Here is a 23,111-nt window from a genome sequence, read left to right as displayed (position 1 = left end):
ATATCAAAATATTTCCTCAAGTTCATAGTGAATTATGAAAAATATGTGCAAAATAATTAAAAATAAATCATAATAAATGTGATCGTACCAGTGTGGCGATTGAAGGAAAAAGAAAAGATTAAAGCTTTTTTCAATACCGTCGGTGAAAATACGAAACAGTGCCTTTATTAAAAGTGGTATAAATTTAAAAAAAACCCAAGAATTATGTGATGAAAAATGTGTTCTAAAGGTGTTCTCAATTTCGGATTGCTGATGTAAGCGGTCTTTTATTCATACAGCTATGGTAGTAGAAGCAAGTGCAAAACTAGTGAAGTGAACACGCATAGTAATTCGGTGTAGCTCGTAGCGTTTGCTGTGTAGTGTTTGTAACGCTTGCTCGCTGTAGATCATTGTCCATCGGTTCTCTTTTGTAGTGTGTTGCAAATGTAGGTAGCGTTTTATTTTTGTTTTATTAATTCTGTTAACTCTTTTCTTTATTAAAAGCATTTTATTTTACAGATACAGTGGTGTGAATAGTTATAGAACAATTTAAAACTATGTATTACTTCATATTGTATTTTTCAGTGCTAATAGAACTGTTAGAGGATTTTTATTCACAGTGAAACAAGAATGACTTGGAGTATATTTAAAAAATCCCACGTATTAGCTACATTAATAATAATATAATACATTAATTTGATATCAGAAGTAGCGATTTTCCTAACGATAAAAAATTCTAAAAATTTAACCTCAAGGTTAGTAAAAATTTTTATCAAAAAAACCCACCCTGCAATAGAACTTTTGCAAACACCTAAAAATAAGTGAACCATTTGCTTGCCTTTATTCCCTACGCCCCGACCGGCTAGGCCAGCGAAAACGGAAGCACCTATCAATTACCACACTTCATTAGCATTTTACCTGAGACGCCTACATCCGTCCCATGCGGACGCACTAGTCAGTGTCGACCCGGTGCGCTATATAGGTAACGGTGCGCTACCATAAGGTACCACCACCAAGTTCAACGGCACCGGTTCAAGCGAGAGATTATTGCAGCGGAAATGGACTTTTACCAATTTCGTTTGCCAGTTGATTGACCATCGACAGCTGACGCACGTGCGCGAGTGTGTGTGTGTGTGTGTGGCTTTGTTCTATTCTATCGTGAAAAATGAGTAGGGAAAGCAGAGAGGGAAAACCAAAATATGGTGATGGCTCTATTGCAAGCTATTTCTAATTGGGAGAAAGCGTATGAAAAGCTTAGCATTTATTAATGGGGAACGATCAGAATAGATTGACTAAACGGTTGATCATGATGATAGGCAAATAAAGAAATTTCCAATTTGTCAGTCTTTTCCGCTTTTTTTTGTAACACCTGCAGCTGCATACTAATTCGTCTGATTAATTATTTCTTCTCCCCCGACGAAACGACAAAATGCAAACGAGTTGAGGTTATTGGTTGAGTTCACACACGAACGCTTACCTTTTTATGCAACCTTTTTCTTTTCCTCCAACACTCCACACGATAACACAAGTAATTATTTGTAGAAAAACTTTATTTTTTGTTAAGCTTTTAGGCTAAACATCACGTCTTATCGTACTAATGCATCAGTATTTGTCACTGTTTGGGACAAAACTGATGCAATTGATTTTATTCACGTCTGACATTTGTATTTCGATGAGCTTTTCATGTAGAGTACACCTACATTTGTTCGAAACAAAAAACACTTCAAGGTTTTATCGTCTCCAAGGCATTTTCCAACAACCCTACTCATTCGTTCTCTCTATCTCAAGCGTTTCGATGGGTTCCGTTTTCACCATTCTCTCGCTCTCACTCTCACAGCACAATTGTCTCGGTAACAAACCTTTCATTATCAACTATAGGAGCTTTGTTTAACAACTAATCTCCTTACATTTGATTTTTTTTATTTGCATTATTTACAACACCTTTTTATACAAGCTCGATATCATCGATCACGATCACAAAGCGATAGCATATTTGCATAAGCATCAGATGCATAACACCTACTCGCACATCGTTGCATAACGAAAGTAGAGCCTTCCCCCAGCGACCTCTTGCCGCTTTGTACATTTACCTCTGGATAAATTAAACGACCCATTGTGGCGATGATGCTGATGCAGATGACGGTGAAGGCAACCGCTTCAATTCTTTCTCCTATCCGCCAACTAAACGCTACATGCTCAATGCCAGACAATATTCTTAAATGAAATAAACCAACCGGCAATGCACGTCGCTATTGTCCGCTTTCACGAATGCACGAGCGAGCCCGAGCTACTGGCTTGCTGTGCCGTCTGATAACACAATCACAGTGTGTGCCGTATGAGTAAGATAGGTTCGAGTTTTAATTTATTCCGTTTTTTTTTTCTTTTCCATCACAATTTTATTTCGATTAAGAATTAATTTAAATCAATTTTTAGTTGAAAATTTTCAAACGGCCTGACTACATAAGCAGATAAAGTTAACAAATAAATACCAAAAACTATCATCACACACCATTCCGTTTTCGTCACTCTTGTATAACAATTAATCGTTATAATTGCTTGCTTTCGACACACACGTCCTTCACACGGTGTCCATCACATTTCGCGCTATGCTTCGCCACACACACACGCCAACGGTGGTGAAAAATTGGGTAAAGTTTCACACTTTCGGGCACCAAATTTCACTCCGACCCATTCGCCCCGCGCAAGGACAGCTTCTTCGAAGGTTCAACACTGTTTTCTTTTGGGTACGAGCGAAAACGGCAACCCTTCCCATTGGCTTCTACTCTTGATTGGTTGAAGATGTGGCATCCTGCACCAGGTTGTCCGGTGATTGATCGCTGATCGTACTGGTCTGGGTTGCAGTCGTGCTGGTAGCGTTGGTAGAAGCCGTTGCAGCAGTGGTCAGTACATCACCACGCCCGAAGGACGTTAGGGTGAGCAGCTTGATAAACACGACCTCAGCCGCACACAACATAAACAGAAACATAAACACCGCTATGTTGGCCTGCGGTTGATGTGGTTGACCCGTCGACGGGAGACCTTTGGTGCCACCGATCGCTGGCGGTGGTTCCAGCAGCGTGGTCAACGTCTGCACCATCAGCACCGATAGTACCATTGTGTGGCTTTTTTTCTATTGCTTTCACTAGACGATCCGATTAACGTAGAATGGGGAGTGCTTGGAGCAGTGTCGCTGCTGGTGGTAGCGGCTGCTGACCTAATCCGACACCGGTGCTCAAGTCTACTCCGACACCGAGCGTCAATTACACATTTCCGCTATCACGAACCACGACGACGTTCGTTCCACAACAGCTGGAATGGCTTATCGCACTCGCACGCACGCACTGCACACCAACGAGCCGCAGGAATTAAAATGGAACCGAAGAAAGGCCGGGCCAAACTTCATTTGCATACCAAAATTAAACGTCACGAGCTACGGGTTGTCTAAAGTTTAAAGTATAGCCTCATAGCTACAAGAGGTTTGGTTGACGGGCACCTTTGCTTCTAACTTTCTTCTAGGGGTACGCGTTTTAAAACTTCTTTATCGAAAATGCCTTCCTGTTTTATTTCTTGTTTTGCTACTTCTCAGTGAGCTGGTCTGCTACCACCGCCGACTGCTGTTCACGGACAATAACGGTAACGGTCGACGACGTGCCGTGGTGCTGTAGCAACTGAAACTGGTCAACGCGTTCGCGCGCTCGATTGGTCGGGTCTGTGCGCTTCGGTCTCTGATCCTGTCCCACTGCGGGCATATTTTACGAGTGACGACTGTAACTGTAACCTCCACCGTTACGACGGTCGCGAGGACCGAGACGATCGTGTTCATCTCGCTCGCCGCTAAGATCGAGCGCGAACGAGAAATGATCGAAAGTAAAAGCGACTTATCAGCTGGGTAAAATGCAACCAGTCAGCCGGGTTTTTTTCTCATGGGAGGATGGTGTTACAGGGTGTATGGGAGGCTGAATGGAGGGGGGGGGGGAGGTCTTAAATTGACCCCCAGATATCTGTGTGAGTGTGTGCGCTCCACCACCTGAGATGGCTACGTAATCGCGTAACGTCGTGAAGCATAATATGTGGAATGGGAGACTTATGCTGCAGCTTGCAAAACTATCCTTACCGTGTTGGTGTGGCATGCTGTTTGTTACTTTTCATTCTGTTGCTTCTTTTCCATGCTTTAAGGGCTTAAAATAGTAAAATATTAACCTTTTATATTATTTATTAAACAGAGATATGAGGGCATATTGTGCTTATTACTTCACACACACTTAATTGCATCACTGTAGGCTTAACTTCAAAAAAAAAAAAACTAGCGACTCTGAGTATCGTTTTAGATCGTTGTTCTATTTACGGGCGAAAATTAATTGGACTTTAACACGATGCACTAACTGATGCGTTTAATGAACGGTGTGAGTGGATGGTATGAACTAATAATAATCGATGCACATCCAACATCCATCGCAGTGGATTGTTAAGCGATCAATTAAGCTTTCACGGTGCGTTGATTTGCTCAGGAAGTACATGGTATCTGTAGGTATTTTCTTCATCATTTGGGGCAGAAAAAGAGTGATGCTTGAGAAAATAAAGGAAATTTTAAAGCTTCTAACTAAATAGAATGAATTTTGAAATGCTTTAAACTGATCAGATTAATATGAGTTCGGTCATCAAAAATATAAAATACACTGCTTGCTATTTAATTATTAGCAACTAGACTTTGAAAATATTTATTCAATTCCTTGAGTACTTATTGGGCCTTGTTGGAGATTTAGCTTCTTGCTACAACTAGGTTATACTATCGGCAATCAATTCTGGTACGATTTCTATCGTATTAAACAGCCTAAGGAAATAGCAAAACTTCGACTAAATTTCTTAAACAGCTGTGAAGCTCCACCTGACCCTTTACACACTCTTAAAGAGCCAAGAAGTGCAGAGAAGAACTCCTAATGTGTATTGATACTAAAGAGCTCCATTAAAGGGTATTTCCTTTTTTAAACTGTCATAGACTTCCTATCTGTAACATAAAAAGTCGCCCCTCTGGTAGAGCATGTGTAATTTTTGGCTCTTCTTAGGTTTACTCCTTCCGCCGATACCCATCGTGACACTATCTTACACCAGCTTCAAAAATGGCAACAACCCCCCGTCACACCAAAATGATGCAGGTTGCTACATCGCTACACCGACCGCGTTAACCATCCAGCAACAACAACCTGCCCCGATGATATAACCTCCCGATATGTGTGTCCCCACGAGGCACCGCGATTCTCACACCCGTGCGTCCGAGAGTGTTTACCGGAACACACCACATGGCTGGCGTGGAAGCTTTCCTTAACACTGACGTACAGTGACGCACTTTCCGACGGTCACCAATCGTTCGATCGATCGATGAGCGTCGACTTAGTCGAATGTGAACGGAATTAATGGAACGTCCAGGAATTAATGAACCGGTCCTTACGCTGGTAGTAGGCGTCACCGTGCTGCAATTGACAAACGATGCATGTCTAATTAATTGGGTGGCTTGGTGGGGACGACTTGTGACGGTGTGTGGTTTGACTAAAGTGAAATGTCACCGTTGAGCTGATGTGAATTTGAAATACTTCCATGGGGAAATCAAAAATGTTGCTCTATAAACTGATGCGATTAGCGGATCAATGGAGAGCGCTGGTGTGTGAATGAATGAATTAATTGCTGATTTTATTCAGTACTGGTTTTGCTCAGTGCAGGATTAGAGCCCGCATGAAGATACAATATTTTTTTGCTGAAATTTCCTATGTTCTGGTGACATGAAGGTTGAATTACTTGAAGCCATTGAGTTACACAGTTCGATAATGGTGCTTGCCGGTCATAGTTTACCGTTCAAACTGTTCAGAAAGGTGATGTAGGTCAAGCATACAGCTAAATCGGAAACGAAACCAGGAAAAAACTTAACTGATTCGTTGAATACTTGATTCGTTATCCCTGATTACACCCAACCAAACTTTTAGGCCTTATTTGGCCTTTGAGCTTTTGAATGTCTTCTACTGTATATGTTTTTGATCTTTTAACTACATATTTTATGATATAAATTATTAAAAAACAGTCTCATCAAACTACACCAACACTGACATCTTGCAACTGCTCTTGCTCTCTTATTTTAGCAAACTCAGCCAACGACGGCGTTCTTCCCGGAAGCCCGATGCGGCAGAGTGTTACATGTGTAACGTAAACATCGAGCTCGAAAGTACAGACAGGTAAGTGCAGTCGGGTTGCCAAATCCCACCCCGGATTCAAATCCCTTCTAATGCTGCTTTCCCTTCAACACAAACGCAGCTTCGCAACATGCCGCGGTTGCGAAAAACTGGTCTGCCGCGGCGAGAACTGCTGCCAGTGGGTGGAATCGATCGGCATCTGGGAATGTACCGGGTGTCAATCGAATCGCGTAATCCAGCAAAAGGCGGGTGAATGGTTGCTGAATCAGTTGACCGCACGGTTGAAGCAGCCCGGTCCGGTAGAGCTGAAGGAAGCCAATCTACTCGGGCTTGGTTTGGGTAAGGCAGTAAGGCGCCCCTTTTTCTCGCTAGTCTTTCTCTATCTTTCGCTCTCTGTCTGTCCCTTAGATACCGATGACGCGCGCAGTACGACCAGCTCCACAGTTTCGGCCAACCAGCGTATCAAGGTGCGAGAATTTATCGAGGAACTGCTGTCGACCATGCTGCACGGTCCACTGGACGATGTTTCCGTTGGGCAGCTAATGAAACATGAAAGCTGTAAGTACTGAATCGCCATCCCCAATACCATTGCGTTCGACATCGTCCGCGAAGCGACTGCTCGAATCGAACTGCTCGAACGAGCGCGTGCAATGCGGATTGCCTAACCCACATCACTCAACCGAATATTCACGCGCCAAAGCAAACAGACAGCGGCCCGTTCGTGAGCTTTTTCTCATCTCACGTCGCAGTCGCGCAGTCGAAAGCATCGAAACACTTATATTTTCTTGATTCACCCTACAGATATAAGACTTTTTCGCAAGTTCCACACACGTTTGAGCAGGTGTCTGTACAATCTTGAACTCTCGATCCATCACTCACTAATGTCGGGTAAGAACCAGTGCCGTATGTGTCAACCGAGCCGAAGCACACACACACGCACGTCAGAGAGTCTTGATACACTATATTCTTGATCACTTTGTAGTATCCACTTTAAGCACCATGCTTCTCACTTTGAACTGCTCCGAAGCGTCTTCTATCCTGTCTGTCGAATGCTCACTATTGCATGCGTATCAACCGTTGGTTGATTCGACCATTATTACTACACTATTCTATTATATTCTATTTCGCACGCACCTTCAATGCAAATTTGTGTACTTTTTTCCGTTCTCTGCTCACCTGCCTACCTTGGCCCAGCCCGTTCCAATTCGCTGCCCTTGGAGCTTTTCGATCCCTTATCGTGGCGTATTATTTTCCAACCGGCTCAGTTTGATGCTCTTCGCTTCATCACGCGCAGCCGATTGCAATCGGCGGGCGGTCGAGGCGTGCGCTTGAACTTGAGTGCAATTTACGCTCCGGAAGCGAACCGCTCCGGTGTTATAATTGATTAGTTTATATGCCCTAGTCACCCAGCCACGTACCGAGCGTTCGTACTCTCGCTCGGCTCGAAAGTGAGGGCAGCTGTGTGAAGGAATGACCGTGGCGTGTTTAATTTTCCCAGCAACACCTCCATGACCTTCGGTCCGAGACGTGTACACGCGTCTACTTTTTGTTGGTGGAAAGATCCGAGTCCGAAACGATGCAATGTTTCCATTTTTCCGGTACCGTTCACTTCACGTCCGTCCGACCGGGTGATCATAAATTACATTTTTACAAAAATGTGTCACACACCGCTCCTGGTACGTAAAACCGGAAGCAGGAACTCTAAAACTGTCGTACACTTCGAGGCGATGGTCAACCCGGACCTAAACTGGTACAGCGGGTGGTAAAAGTATAATCATTCTGGTTCTAGTTTTCATATTTTCATAATAATATAAGCCTTTTACAAAATTTACAAAACAAACCTTCTTCAAACATAATTGTTTAAGTAAAACCAAAACAGCTGGTTTACTTTTCTAAACGAATTTTCGATAATATTTTATCTCTGATCTGATCTCTGATGACTGATATGAGGTCTTTTTACTTGTCTAATGTCGTGTGAAGCATCAAATAGAAGAAACATCAATGTAGGACTCAACAAGTATCCCTTTCTCAGCTGAAGTCTGAAAGGTACCTAGTCTGTCAGAAAAGATTATTGGATTGTGAGTAATTCTACCCACAAATGATCCATCGAAATGCCAGTAAAACGAGGATTAGCAACATTTTGTATGCAGAATATCAAGCCAACATATTGTTTAGGTAAATTCTTAAGGAATTTTTGCAGTAAGCACTTGAAGTAATTTTTTGCCAAAAATGAAATTAAAATTTTGAATCATTTTTTTTAAAGATGTTCGGGAATATAACTGATGAGACTTCGAACACTCTTTCAACCATAAGATTTTTTTAAATTTAGAAATAAAAAAAAACTTTTATATTTTTTATTATGTTATTTTGTACTAAAACTATGTCACACACTGTAGCAAAGGACGGCGCGAAAAGCACCTCGGTGAAAAACAAAACAAAAACGTTCGGCTATCAACTAGCAAATTGATAGTATTTCGCCCCCGAAAACGACCCGCCACAATATCTCGCAGCATTCGCAGATGACTTGCCATTCTTTTGACTCTGGAAATTTGGTGGGCTAGAGGACACACGCCAAAACACGAAAACAATCCATCATTACGGTCAGAGAGCATGTGTGTCACATCGTGTCACGTTAGCACGTACGGTCGCTCGCGCCGTGTCAGCATCCGTTAAAACAGCAATCTCATTTTATCAACGTACGGCACACGGATGAAACTACCAACGTTGCTGGCGTACAGCAACGGAGACTATACTGCTCAGTAAAGAACGATCCTAACACCCCACTAGCATGCCCGGCTTTGGTGCGAAACATAAAAAAGAAATTCTGAATCACCCTCAACTCGATTCAAATTTAACTTTTCCGTTTGAAAACGTACGCATCAAGTTTCGCATTCAGTTCAGGACCACCTTTTTGATGACTATGCAAATGGTTATTCATCCTCAGTTTCTTCGCTTGCTGTCCTCCGGCCCGAAGTGACTCATTTGGTTAAAATTCACACGACTTTGGGCAAACACACGGCGACTGGCGACGCTTCCCAATACCAATCAAGTTCTTCATTGTTTGATGGTTTGATGTTTGAAGAAATCCAACCTCAAAACCTGTTCTTGATGTGTACCGTCTGGCTCGGGAACGCAAGAAGATCGCATTTTTTGATTGAAATTTCTACTATTTCATTTTCATTTCAATTGTTTGTGCCTACATCTAAGAGAGAGACGGAAAGAAAAATCGGAAATCGATTTCATTATCAGACTCAATCACGGGGTAGATAGCAAAAAAAAATGGAGCTAGCCTTTTGTTTCTTCCCAATTTTCTCTCACGTGTTGTCACCGCACATTCCAATCTCACCTGACGGATAAGGCACGGGCCCTGGTGCTTCTCGGCAACACCAAATTAACCCTCCATTTCGCTCCGCTCATCCACCAATCGATTGATAAAGCTGGCAACGCTTTAAGGGGCATAGGTATCAAGGAATTGCGTGAAACAGCATTACTCGCCTGTCATTAGCTCGTCAAACTATGCATCACCACAGTTTTCGATGGGCAGCACCTGTAAGTATAGTAGGTGGTCGTGATTGATAAACGTCACCCCGCTGGCGCTGGTGGTGCTGATAGAAACAATAATGATGATAACGATGATAAGCAGATTTCTTCGAGCGCCTTGGGGAACACTCGCTTGAAGCCGAGAAGTCGGAGCACCGCAATTCTGATTCTAGGCTATGTGTGTTCCTTGCACTTGTTTACAAATTATATTAAAAAATGCTAAAAAAATCGACATTTTACAAAGATTGTCCACATACATACATTGTGTTTTCAAATCACTCGGTAAACAAGTCTCCAACAGCCAACCCTACTGACATGTCAAACAATCTCCCGTGCCTTAATTGCATAATTCCCTCCTTTAGTTCCCATGCCTGCTTCCGTCTTAACCATCGTGTCGATCAAAGCCCGTCGATAAGTGTCAAACGACACGGCACAATCTTGCGATGCTCCTTAGGCTTCTTGTGCCTTTTCACCCCTCTTTACTGCCGGGGGTTGTTTTGTTTACCCACAGCTCCAACACTCACTTTGCATAATCAAAACCTCAACTCGGGAAGATGACCGAGCCAACAGCAGAAACAGGAACCGGCTTGTTGTAAATGTGTTAACAGTCATCCATCTCTCTCTCGGTGAGCGGTCGCGGGACCAACAACACGAACGGGTTGGCCTTCTTAAGGTCGCGGTGGGTTACGTTGATTGAAAATTGAAAGCCCTCCCGGTCACCTCACCCGTCACAGCGAGACGGAGAGAAAGAGTGAGAAATGACAAACGTGTTGCCTATTTATGGACATCAGATTCAAGTATATCGGCACGTGACGTATAGGCTGGAGGCCTATACTCTCGCGTATCACACGCCGATCGTACCATGAACTGCACCAAAGCCACAACCGACAGTGAAGTGGTAAGCGCTTTAGTAAACGCGGTAAATTGCACCCAGTACCGCCACCAAGGACTAATCCATTTGAGCTCTCTTGCACACACTCTCTCTTGCTCTCTTATTTTTGGGTGGGAAATAAAACTTCCTCCAAGCACGCAACATCAGGTGTTGTAGCGTGGAAGCGCGTCAAGTCCTACCACCAACCCCCTTTTTCAACCCCTTTCCAAACCGACCAACGTACGTCACGCATCTTTTCGGACCGATTAACTAGCCTAGAGAGCAAGAGCGGGGTCGATTGCAGATTTTCACGGTGGGATTTAAATCGGACAGAAGTTGTGTGCACGTTAAACTCTTTGTGTTGCTATTGGTTTTTATGTATACAAAAAATACTTTCTTGAGTTTTTATTCAGTATTGAATTTTATGGCTCAGTGCAGAATTGCAGTATCTCATAAATAAGCGTGAGTACATTTCATGGAAAAAATGTCGTTCGTCTCAAAAGATTAAACAAATATGACTTGAATATGTATAAAAACTTAAACAAATAGAATTCATCCTACCAATTTATTTAACGTTAGAAAATGGTAGAACAATGCAAAGTTTTAGGTTTGAATTTTGAGTTTCTAGACAATGTTTTTATAATTTTCTCAAATTTTGTAGTCTATTTGCCAACACTAGACTTAAACATACTGCAAGAACTCGTGTTTTAAAGCATATGAGCCTTTATCTCTCCATCATAGTGTTCATATTTTTAAGCCTTTTTAATAAGAAAGAAACCTTATGGATTAAATTAATATTCTTCCCCGATTTCATGAAAAATGTATGTGAAAAATAATATTGATAATTTATTGAATAGTAAAATTTTATGAATATGCGTGTTGTTATTTAAATAATAGACCCAGGATTTAGCACCTAAATAGCATAAAAAATGTTGCCTAGCAATAAATGATCCGATTCAATTTGAACTTAAAAATCTTATATTGCATAATTTTAGGCTTTGCAGATTTTTTTCCATTTAAACATATTAAAATAGTTTCACATTATTTCTGCTTCCAATCAGAAGGTTCAAAGGACCTGTCAATCGAGATTTTCTAAAACAGAAAAAAATATATTGTTCACCTTTTCTTTCCACGGCCGATCCCACTATGCAGCTGTGCGGTACCTGTTGCGGGTTCACCGATGGTCGCTTGTCGTGGGTCGGTTCAGTTTTTGAACGGGACGCGCACGATAACGGTGGCGGTCGACGCGGCTTTCGCGATTCGAACATTCGACCGTAAAGGAAGGCAAACAGCGCAAGGTAGAGGGTTCGCGATAGTGAAGTGTGTTTAATATTTGTTTTGGGTGGTTTTTTTTGTTGTTGTGTGAGTTCTCGTAACTCCCTGAGCTGTGATCGTACACGAGGAATAGTGTGCTACTTTATTAATCGCTTCCAGCAAAGTGTTGAACGGGGCGAACGAGCGGCTAGTGGATCCCAACCCGCTCGTTTTAGGGGGATGTTCTGATAAGCGAGTGTGCCGTACAAGTGACCTAATGGATACGCAGAGGAAGCAGAAGCAATACGCACAAACCATCACCATCAGTTTCGCGTGAAACTGGAAGTTGCACTTGGTTCTGGTCGGCGTTGCGATAGTTGCGAAACGGTCGGAACAAAAATCAACCCCCGTGTTAAGTCGGACGCGATTACAGTGATTGGTACGAGATAAGGGTGGTGTCGAGTACCTGGTACGTCTCGTTCGAAAGTGTTTCGTGTACCGATTGCTTCTACCATTTCCCATGTGCTTCCGGAAGCGCATTTAGCAAACGAGAATGCACGCGTATGACAGCATAACGAAACCATGGATTGTGATGGACGTGGCTACGTGCCCCAGTTACACCGCGAAGGATTTATGTCCTGCCGGGTGCGTGAAATCGAATTCGCCGCGCGCTCGTGATTACCACTGCTGGATGATCGGTTCCATTTTCGGCATGTTGTTGCATCGGTATTGCGTACGAGATTGCAGCCGGGATCATAAATCCTCTTCGGCTCTTTGGGTTTCCACCGGGTTGCTGGTCTGGCCGAGCATTTCGTTGGTATCGGTAGTGTGGATATGGCAAAATCATAAATTGCATCCCGAAACTCCGTACGACCCCGTAAGCTGTTGTGCGGTATTGTGCGGCGAGCTGCTAGCGAAGGTGGCCGTAAATTGAAATGATTGCCGTGTTTTGATTGATTGTGTGGTGTTTCGCGTATCGCGTTGATATAACGTGAAGGCGCCTTAATACTTAGACGGAAGGAGACGTGTATTTTTCTTGTGTTGCTTCTCTTTCTCTCGCTTCTTGATAATAGTTTGGTTTTGCAACGGTTTTTCAGGTGGATCGGATGCAAATTTTCTGCAAGGAAAATGTGGCGTTGTGTTTCCTTGGTATGATCCACTTTTTGTCGTCCATGCATGGATTAAATTAATGCAATTTTGCATTATTTTATTTTCATTTTTTTCGGGAATGACGGCCTGGTCGTATTGCTGTTTTATATTCCTTATTTACTCTGGATATTAGTAGACTTTTTTTCCCAAAAAATTTACGGAAAATAATGACAAAAAAAAATAAAAATTTATATGTCTCAAAGCTGATATTGGTATCGGTTAAGTTTGACCGAATTAGATTTTTTTTAAATCATATTCACCTGGCACTTTTTATACATAATTAACCTATTTCAATGGAATATGGCTTAATTGATAATTTTTTCAATTATTTAAGTTAAATTAAAAAAGTATTACGGCTAGGCCGTCCTACACAAGGAAAAAAAGTAAAAAAAAAACTTTATTTTTTTGTTTTTTTCAATCCTTTGCAATAAAAACCTCAAGGCTTATGAAGTTTTATGACTTTGAGATAAAGTTGCAGTTCTATTAATTGCTTTTTTTTTAATCCATATAAATATTCTTCAAAGGGTATCCAAAGCATTGAAAAGTATTGAAATTTTCACATTTAAAATTATAAATTTTATAATACACAACATCCACAACAAATATAATAAAGGCCATAAGAATTGTAGAAATGAGAAAATAAGCAAGAAATAATTACGCAAAATGACGTCTTCCTAAAAAACTATATCGCTTTGATAAATAGTTTCTTTAAAAATAATATTTCTTCACGAAACTGTATCAAACGTAACGATCAGTAGTTGAATCATCCTTTTGAACGCCACGGCCCAACCCCAGACAGGCAGACACTTTAGAGCCGACCCGCCGAGACACGACTTTATGATTCCCAATTAGTGACCGGTCAGTGGGCTTTCCAGCCATGTGGAAAGTGGTGAAAAGTTACAACCGACTGCAACCGAAATCGAACCAAAATCGAAACCAAGCACCCAATGAATAAGTCATAATAAACGTACTAAAGGCGATGGCGGTAGCATCCAACCAGTAAGGCAGGATCATCGTCGTCGTCGCTGCCCTCTTATCAGTCAACACGCCGTGCCCTATGTTTGCATTTATTTATTTGGTGGAAACATTATTGCATCAATTTTCGTGACCAGTTCCAGTCGAGTTTTTTTTTCTCTTTGGGCTTATCCTTTTCGTGGAAAACTGTTGGCGTTTTGTGGCGCACCCAGCCCCCTTTAAACCTGATTAACAATTTAACCGATCGCACCCCATTAATATTGGTATAAGGCCAGCTTGTTTTTTTAAACCTTTCGCTTTTTTTGGCTGAAAATCACACACGCGCTCGTGTGTTTGGAAAAAGTCCCATTCACTTCCATGAATTTTTCCGCATTATCCACCGTTGTTGTTTATGTGAGTTGTTTCTTTCGGGTGAGCTTTTTTCTTTCGCCACCCGGAAGGAAGTGCACTGTGCGGCTAATTTGTGGTTCAATTACGCTATTAATATGGTTTTGTGGTGTGGTGGAACTGTGGAAGAAAAGTGTGCGTTCTTCTTCGTGAGGGTTGGAAGAGAAAAAAAAAGCCACACACACACAACAGCAAGAAAGCAAGAACAGTCAGGTTTCATGCAATATTCACGAAGAAGCAGGGGTGAAATGCGAGGCTTTACTGGCCGGAATAGAATTGTATTAAATCATCGTTTCATAGTTTTTTTTCTTCTTTTGCGAGCTCAGCGTGTGAGATGGACCCGATGGGAAAGTTTGATTTATAGCAGCTTAAAAGCTCGAGCGATAAGCGCACGTTTTGGGTGATTTTTTAAGACGAAAAAAAAAATATAGAGATTTTTTTTCATTTTCAATTGAATCATTTGGAGTTTAGAAATTCTAAACAATACCAGCATAAATTAAGAATGCTATCACGTCTTAACGGTGATGTCTTTAAAGCATATTGCTATAGCATATTTTCTATGATATTATTCAAGTTCAATCCTCTCCTATACATTCAGTTGAGTTTGCAGGCATAACCAAACGTTGCTTAAGCTTTGTTTCATCGGGACTTAAACGGCACAATCTTTTAATCCATTCCTGCCGCATACCAGACTAAAAAGGGATCTCTAATCAACTGCAGCTTTTTTTTCTTGTACCGTGGGTAACATACCATTACAGTGAAGCTCACCAAAGCTGTCGTCATAGGCAGCGGGCAATGTGTAAATAAAGCCAAAAATTAATCTTATCTTCCCGTGGGTCGCAGCGAATGAAATCTATGCTTATCTTACCTTTTGAGGGGGGGGGGGGGGGGGGGAGGGGTCGAATCACAACCTTACCGATACTGAACCGGTCGCAAATTACAGGAAGCTCATTGTGTTACCAATTTTTTGTTTTACTTTGTCACCAGCCCCACAAAATATGGCATGGAAGCGAGGAATGAAAAACTGAACTCTCAGCTCATGACAGCTTAGCTTCGATTGAAATCTAAACCCACACACGGCGTTGGATGGGGCTGGGAGCTTTCCCAAGCACCCACTTGAATGGTTGAATGAAACTTTTCCAATAATCTAGCTGCTCCAGTACGCTTCCCCCGAAACCCATCGTTCCCGGTCATGGACGCAGGGAAACTATTACAGTCCGCGCGCCATCGTTTTTTTCCCCCATCGGTTTCATTCTAACATCGGTGGTAAGAAAATTTAATTAAGTTGTTCGCATCACCCGTGCCCCGTGAGGAAAACAATTTTCACGCCAAACTGATCTAGCGAGGGCGTACACGCACCAGACGATGATGTTGGCGAAGCAACAACAACAAAAACTGTCACAAAACAAGGGTTCGGAGGGAGGTTTAAGTTTTTCATCGACCACATGACACTTGGGGCTTTCGCCTGCCAACTGGAAACGGAAAAGGAGGGAGGGAAATTTGGGTGGAAAATTGGAACTGAAACATTTTTGTTTGGATGAGACCGATTCAGTTGCTTGATTTATGCTCAATCTTTTGCCGACCTGCAATCACGGTACAACGGAACAGAAGTAAAATAAGAACAGTGCTCGGATGGATTGGTGCAAAATAGAAAAGTTATTTGATTCTCGTATTATTTCGTATTCCTGCAAAACCTTATTAGAAGCGTCAACCGGGAAGGGTAGTTGAAGAAAAGAGCAAACAAGTGTGGTTGTGTGTAATAGTGTGTAACAGTTGGTGAAGTGAATTATATAAAAGAACGAGATAAAAAAAAACGCATCAAATATGGTGTTCTGCAGCTGTTCGTTCCTTAGCTACTATCTGCTCACCGCTGTCGTGTCGTACGTGGCCGTCTACATCCTTCAAGTTGTGCTAGGTAAGAGTCAAGAATAGAAAACTTGCGCCTCGATATGGCACATTAAGATGGCTCCGGCGGAGGCCATACTTGCATCATAACTGTCAATCATGCTCTCCGCATTTTCACAGCTTCTCGCTCCACTGATTCGATGGGGAAAAGATTAAGGCAATAATGCAAATGGCAAAACAGTCACACTAATTTGAAGCGCAAAATAAGTTATCGATTGCGATGGCGGCGCTTCGTCCGGCTAGAAAACGCCGTTGGTGATATTGGACGCAAAATTAAGACAGCTTCATTTAAATAATCATGATCACCCAGAAACGCTGATAAAGTGTGAAGGACGTTATTGTTTTGCGGTACGATACACACAGAGCGTAAACATTTTGAAGTCAGTTTTTAATTAATTGCCCAACTTAATTCGATGCACGATCCAAGCATCGTTTATCAATTGGTTGATCTGCGGTGAGGTAACGCTGGACGCAATATGCAGCTAAGTAGCTGATAAGCCGGGTTACGAAGTGACGCGTTCATCCTTTCGCTCAAAATTAGCAATGGAAAATTTGCGATCTGTTTCACCTTTCGCCGGCACACGGAAGCTTCGATGGAAGAAAGTAAAACCACCTCGCAAACTCGCAATATAAGCATATTGAACGTGTTAGATACATCTTCACGGAGGTTTGCTTCCCGATATCGCGATCGCGAATTAGTAATTATTTGAAAGCGTAGAGTTAAGAAATTGTGACCGGCTTTCAATCTTGTTTGTGGACTGTTTTAATGTGTACGGGAGTCTTTAAGCTGTGATTCATTTAGGAAGCAACGCCTCAGCGTGCGGAATGTCCAACGGCATACCTCATCTGAATGATTCATAACATTGATCGGAATAAATCCATTATAAAGAGCGCAGTCTCGCTATTAAGTTTTTTTTTTAATGTCTTATGCTTTCAAACATCCTAGAAAAGGTAAATTGGGGCTGAAATAGTAAATAATCCTAGTTGATGGCCACCATGCGTTTACCTTTATCTTTATTCTTTGAAATTTTATAAAAACTACCACATAAAGGAGTGACTAAACCCGCCAATTTCAAGATCAATACCTTGATGAGTGGCTCAGTTTCCTGTTGAACGTTTCAGACCCCTCACAAGAATAACAACCGTGATTCATCGGTTATCTCGTTACTTGATAAATTAAATTGCTCGATACTCTCAACGGTAATATGAGTACATTGTTGCGACTGGTGCCAGTCTTCATACGGCAGGACCCTGGATCAAAACTCTTCCACACCAGCTTCCCGTACGCTGTACGCACACCAGACTGCTTTGCTCCGTGTAAAATTAAGTCACAGAAAGCCAGAAATGGCAGGCCGAGACCTTTAGAGGTTTTACTAGCACAGAAGAAGAAGCTATGATCAATTGATCGTCTTTTTGACAGGGTTCGCATCATTCTCTGTGGAGAGAAATTTCGAACACAGGATCATGCAAACCAATAAATCTGTCTGGAGTCTTCATTCTTCATTTCGAAGTTACGTAAACAGGCACAGGCACAGATAATTAGACTAAAATATGTCAGCCCTGTGAATAGGTGCATCCGATATATTAAAGTTGAGTGACTTCTGTTCATGACTTATTGCATGACAGAATTACAGAATCATCTGCTTAAAAATAACTGAGGAAAATAAATATCCCCTATAGGCAAGGTGTACTAGGCCTGTTTCCGGAAGAGAAACTTATAATCTTTTGGAAAGTCTGCGATGTCTGTCTGTCTGAAAGTCTGCAATAAGGAAGTATGATGGATTTGGGTCCATATAGGGCATATGGAAGCAGCAAATCACCACTGGGAAATATTAATTATAAAAAAAACACATGACCAGTAAAGGATCCTTTAATCTTCCATTCAAGACGACCTCATGAACAGTTTGAACGGAGTCCAGAGAATATGGCTTACACTCTGCTTCAATTCATCATGTCCTTTGTTTCATGTAGTTTCTTATGAACTTAAACTTCGCAAAAATCTGGGTAGTTCGATGGAAAGCAGAGTAGAGAAGAGTCTTAACCGAAGTTAAAAATGGCCTTGTTCATGTAAAATCTACGTCACATAGAGCTGTGGTCGATTTGAGAACATTCCGTTCATATTCTTTACTTGTTGAAAACTCAAATTTATCTTTGGTCGAATCTTTGTTCTCTTTGAAAATGCTATACGCTACAATGATCTCTGAGGGTAAAACATTTGAAACTAATTTGCTCTTAAATTACTATTAGCTCACATTAACTCTGAAACGTAGATTCTTTATCGGAATTGTTATACACAATGTGTTAGGCAAGCGTTGCCAAAGCTAATCCGATTTGAAGTCAACCGTTAATTACGATCAAGAAAATTTTCCTACAAAACACGGAAAGTGTTTTTAAAGCCTTCGACTGAGACATTCAGCTATCTTTTTAAACCATTTTATTATTGAACGCATGGCTCAGACAAACGAAAAAAACATGATATCGAATTTTATCTACTGCACAGCTCCTATAAAGCTATGAAGAAGGACGCTTAAACTATCTTCCCATGGTGAAACGATAGTGAAACGTTCAGAATGCAGCACTCTGAGCTACCACATTGTTATCAATATTTATCCACCCTGATAACCTTAGCCGCGTCTGATCGCACCGCACCCTGGATTTCGTGTGTGTTTTTCGACAAGTAACAGCAACAGATTAAAGCGCCCAAACTTTGATTATTGCGGTACGTAAAATAAAATCCGGCGCCACCACCCAAGGCTTTATTGCTCTACGTCAAAACACAGACTCGCGTCCTAGCAGAACCGTGCGGTCCAAAATCACCACCAGACCCGGTGTAAGCCACCGAGATTAACGGCCATTACGTGCGACGGTGAACTTGACACCGGCTGCACACTAACATACGCACACACACACACACGCGAAAGACGTCCGCGATTACGGTCACCTTTCGCTCTTCAATTTCGCGCGACCTTCGTGCCCTTCACGCGCCACCTGTGCCACCGAATGCTGCTGCTGTTGGGAGGAACCATTTTGCATCTCGATTTCAATGCAACGCCATTGCTGAGGTTGCGTTGAAAGAGTTGCTGCCGCAAGGAAAATTAATGCCGTACCAGGAGTGAAACAGGTTTCACACCTGAAGGACGAATCACGCTGAAGGACGTTTAAATGCTGATTGCAGCCAAGAGAAATGAGTTAACTGCCATTTCCTCGCGATTTTTAACCTTAAGAGAAGATGAAAAAACGATCATTAAGGGAGCTTCACATTATCAGCTCTCTTCTTTTTTTCTGTATCGAATCTTCACTTAACAAAAACTGCAACTGATCAAGGTAAATCATGCATTAAATCGGCATAATACCGATTGATTTCCCCTTATGCAAATAGAGCCGGCCGAAGTGAACATTCTTCCTCGCTTTCGGCAAAACCGGGACAAAAACCGAAGATGGAGCCGGTGCATGTCGTCAATCAGTCATGTGGAAAACACGCAAGTGTGATTGAAGGAAGCTTTTCCATTTTCGCGCACACACACACACACACGTACGCTCGGTCAACGGTAATTTGCGTGATCAATCGACTAACGATCAACGCAGCTGCGATGAAGCTTCGGTTGTGAATGGTTGATGAGTTCAAGTGACCGCGACAAGACACGAAACACAAGCACACAAAAAATCGACCAAAGACAACTGTGTTGGTCCAAAGTTTCACGACCGGCAGCAAACCTAGGCCGCCGGAACGAACGGAACAGAAGAGGTTGTTTTGCTTCACTGTGTTTTGTTAAGTTTTTTTAGATACTTTTTTCGTTTCATTGTTGCCGTTTTGTTTGTTTCGGTGGTTTTCAGTGCCTGGCGCACGTTCATTCGGTTCATTTGCTGCAGTTTTCGGTTTTATTTGGCGGGTCACTGATAATTGAGGCAATTTTTTGGCGATCTTAAACAGTTTCTTGAATTAAGTGTGAACTGGGAGAAACCGCGTTGTGCTAGTTGTAATATATTTCTTCCTATAAAGGGGCAATCATTATTTTATGTATATTATCTTAACACGTTGATTGGTACTATTCATATCAACTGTAGCTAGTGCCGTTAGTGTGTTTGCTATTTTAGAAAATAAAATAAACAATATACACATCGGAAAAAGATCAAACGAGAGAATATGACAAAATATTACCACAATTTACGGCAGCTAATGTGACACGCCAGTGTTACAGAGAACCCGGTCTACACACGGCAGGACTGGTATTCAAATCCCATCTGGGCCGTTCCCCCGGAGTGAGGACTGACCATCCAACTATGCGGTATTAAAAAGTAAAGTAAGCCAGAAATGGCAGGCATGACCTTAGGAAGTTTTTAGGCCAAGAAAAAAGGAGAAGATCAACTCTAAAATCGCATATATTTATTCAACATATTACACATACACTGATGGACGATAGAATAAGACTCCTTTTATATTCGATTTTTAAACCACTGCTTCCGATACTTCTTCGAGTTTTAGGCAAAAACTGGCAAAAGCACTCTCAACAGCTTGACTTTCTATATCAATTCAATGTTAATGTTTTGTTCAAAAATTAATTAATTAAAGAAAATAATGATGATGATAAAAAAACAAAAGAAATCTCAATTCATGTAATGATAGGATCGTTTCCCAGAAAAGGAAACAAAACACTAAATTCATTCGTTTAAAACCGGCATTTTCTTCTTTGACGCTCCAGTCGCGAATGGTTTCCCGGCCTCCATCCCTTGCTTCCTGTGACTTGATTTCACCAGCAGTTGGATATTCATTCCTGTGTACGAGACTGCAAATAGCAGCATAATTACCTGAACTGTATGATTTAAATCAAAAGGTGGTCATTCTATTTCTATTGGATGTCACTGCATATTTTGAAATAGTTTTACTCAGGTATTGCAATTTTAATTGAACGCTAATTAAAAACGTTAACCGGCTATCGAAACTCATCCGGACCGTCCGTCCGTTCGCAGGATTAACTATCGATCCGTGAGTAAAGTACATCAAGGAAGCTTGTAACGACCAGCCAAGACCTCTCGAGGTTGTTGAGCCAAAGTATAATAAAAAAAATTAATCCAGATTTCTGTTTTCCCCAAAAGTAGCAAAGATCATATCATCTTACAGCTATGCCACGCACTGTATAAATATACAGTTGAGAAATCGGTTCCTTTAGCAAAACCATACGCAGGGTACAATTATTATCTGTGATATGAGATTTTCAAGTCAACAAACCCAACTTCCGGTCCGAAGGTCATCACGATAAAGATGTCAAACGCAAGGGCAAACAAACCCTCCTCACATGAAAGCCCTTTGCATCAGTGGCGGTACGTGAAAAAATGGACGCATTTTCGTAGCGTACCCACATTCATATCTTTGTAATAAAAAGGAAAGTGTTGTTAGAAAACAATATCATTATTTTGCGCTAGTCCCAAAAAATAAAACAATTTAAATTAACCCCCCCGAGTTAGTTTCCTTTTTTGTTTGCTATCGCTCCATCTTATGTGTCACCTTCCGCAACGGTGTTTTGTTTAGCTGTTGGCCATTGACGTAATTAGCAGTTTCGGTCGTGTGGTTGTGGATGTATACACAAAAACCACAAACGCACACAATCAGGTGAATAAAACGGATTGTTGTAAAAACAGAACAGACCCAAAAAAAAAACAACGGGGCCACTCACGCTCATGCACGCTCATCACACGACACGAGACTCAAGATGGAGGAGCAAGCCCCGTGTTGTCTGTGGGGCATAGGGAATGCTTTTTTGTGTGGCTCCACCAAGCTTCCCTAACGGACGAACGCGCAAAAATAGCAAAGAACTTAATCGAATCGAGCGTAGAATGCTAATTAAAGGCAGGTTCATGCTAAGGACGACTTCAATCAGGGAATGCCCCTCGAAGGTAATTATACTTGCACTCCGGTCTCCGGCTTGCGAAACGTAACGAGCTCAAAATAGCCAATGACTACAGCGAGATGGATTATGTGAGTCGCTTCGCACATACGCACAAACACATACACGTACGTGACCTGTGTGGATGCACCATTAGTGTCCTTCACCTCTTTGACTTCGTTTGCTGAGGGCAGCAAACAACATTAACATTACATTAGTGTAATGTACAACTCCAGCTTCCCCTGGTCAAGAGTGATCTTGAAACACACTCGCCCCTTAAGCGTCAAGTGTGAAATTATTAATAGCATCCCCGGTTTGACAACTTCTAGTGCACACAAACATACACACACACACCCACTTTATCACTCACTTTAGCGCACTTCTTGTGGTTTGTTTTTAATGTTTCTCTCTGTGTTTTTGCATCGTTTTCCATCTGTTTTGCATGGTTTTGTGCACTTCTTTCTTTATCTTTAGCTACTGTTCTTTTTACAAATTTTCTTCTTTACTTTTAAGATACTTTTAGATTTTTATAAAAAAAACAAATCTTTATACTTAATTTTCGTTCTATTTTTCTCCCATCTCCCCGTTCCTTGGTAGATCTACCGCTATGGGAAGGTCAACAGCAGCATCACAGCCCGAGCGATCAGCACTTCGAGCTGAAGCAACTGATACAGAAAATTCTGGACCAGATCGCGAAGCTGCCGGAGCTGCTGAACCACAGTGGCCATCCGTTACGGCCGGAAGAGCATCTGCCGTACTTCGATCCGAAGAAGTACGAGCAGCTGTTGGCCACTGCGGTGCTTAATAAGGTAGGTGTTATCCTCTGCGTGTCCACGTGTGGGCTGCCTTTTCCCACCCCAGAAGTGTTACGATTGGGTGATGCCTTCCGATTGATAGATAATCCATTTCGCTTTGGCGAAAAGTGATGACGTTTAGCGATGAACGAGCTTATCGAAACTCTCTAGCATTCTGCAGGAAGACGTCTTCCTT

General features: G+C 41.9%; 2 protein-coding genes across 16 annotated transcripts in view; one reads left to right on the top strand and one right to left on the bottom strand.

Annotated features, from left to right (window-relative positions):
* Window positions 1-23,111, top strand: part of LOC118511464 — a 47,880-nt gene that overhangs the window by 12,400 nt on the left and 12,369 nt on the right. For 10 of the 13 annotated variants that reach the window (XM_036054576.1, XM_036054574.1, XM_036054575.1 and 7 more), the window contains 5 exons: window positions 6,108-6,200; window positions 6,280-6,497; window positions 6,567-6,716; window positions 6,960-7,046; window positions 22,719-22,930. In XM_036054576.1, coding sequence (XP_035910469.1) covers window positions 6,108-6,200; window positions 6,280-6,497; window positions 6,567-6,716; window positions 6,960-7,046; window positions 22,719-22,930 — 760 coding nt within the window. Of the gene's footprint in view, window positions 1-6,107; window positions 6,201-6,279; window positions 6,498-6,566; window positions 6,717-6,959; window positions 7,047-11,732; window positions 11,890-16,036; window positions 16,250-22,718; window positions 22,931-23,111 lie in introns of those variants that run through there. The other 3 variants (XM_036054577.1, XM_036054579.1, XM_036054581.1) reach the window with 3 other exon arrangements.
* LOC118511470 lies at window positions 1,146-7,914 on the bottom strand. 3 transcript variants are annotated; one of them, XM_036054590.1, is made up of 2 exons: window positions 7,293-7,914; window positions 1,146-5,447 (listed from the first exon to the last, which is right to left on the bottom strand). In XM_036054590.1, exon 2 carries the CDS (start codon window positions 3,092-3,094, stop codon window positions 2,759-2,761), a length of 336 nt encoding a protein of 111 aa, XP_035910483.1. In that variant the 5' UTR covers window positions 3,095-5,447; window positions 7,293-7,914; the 3' UTR covers window positions 1,146-2,758. The 3 variants fall into 3 exon arrangements, with proteins under 3 accessions (XP_035910483.1, XP_035910482.1, XP_035910484.1); XM_036054589.1 differs by having other exon boundaries at window positions 7,335-7,914; XM_036054591.1 differs by having other exon boundaries at window positions 7,343-7,914.

Source organism: Anopheles stephensi, chromosome 3 (genome assembly GCF_013141755.1).
Source record: "Anopheles stephensi strain Indian chromosome 3, UCI_ANSTEP_V1.0, whole genome shotgun sequence".
In the NCBI taxonomy this organism is placed as follows: domain Eukaryota; kingdom Metazoa; phylum Arthropoda; class Insecta; order Diptera; family Culicidae; genus Anopheles; species Anopheles stephensi.
The sequence above is the reverse complement of the archived record's forward strand: the minus strand, read 5'-3'. Positions and strand labels throughout refer to the sequence as shown.

Bases quoted from the DNA above. Each gene is read 5' to 3' on its own strand.
- LOC118511470 (XM_036054590.1), bottom strand. From the start codon at position 3,094: ATGGTACTATCGGTGCTGATGGTGCAGACGTTGACCACGCTGCTGGAA.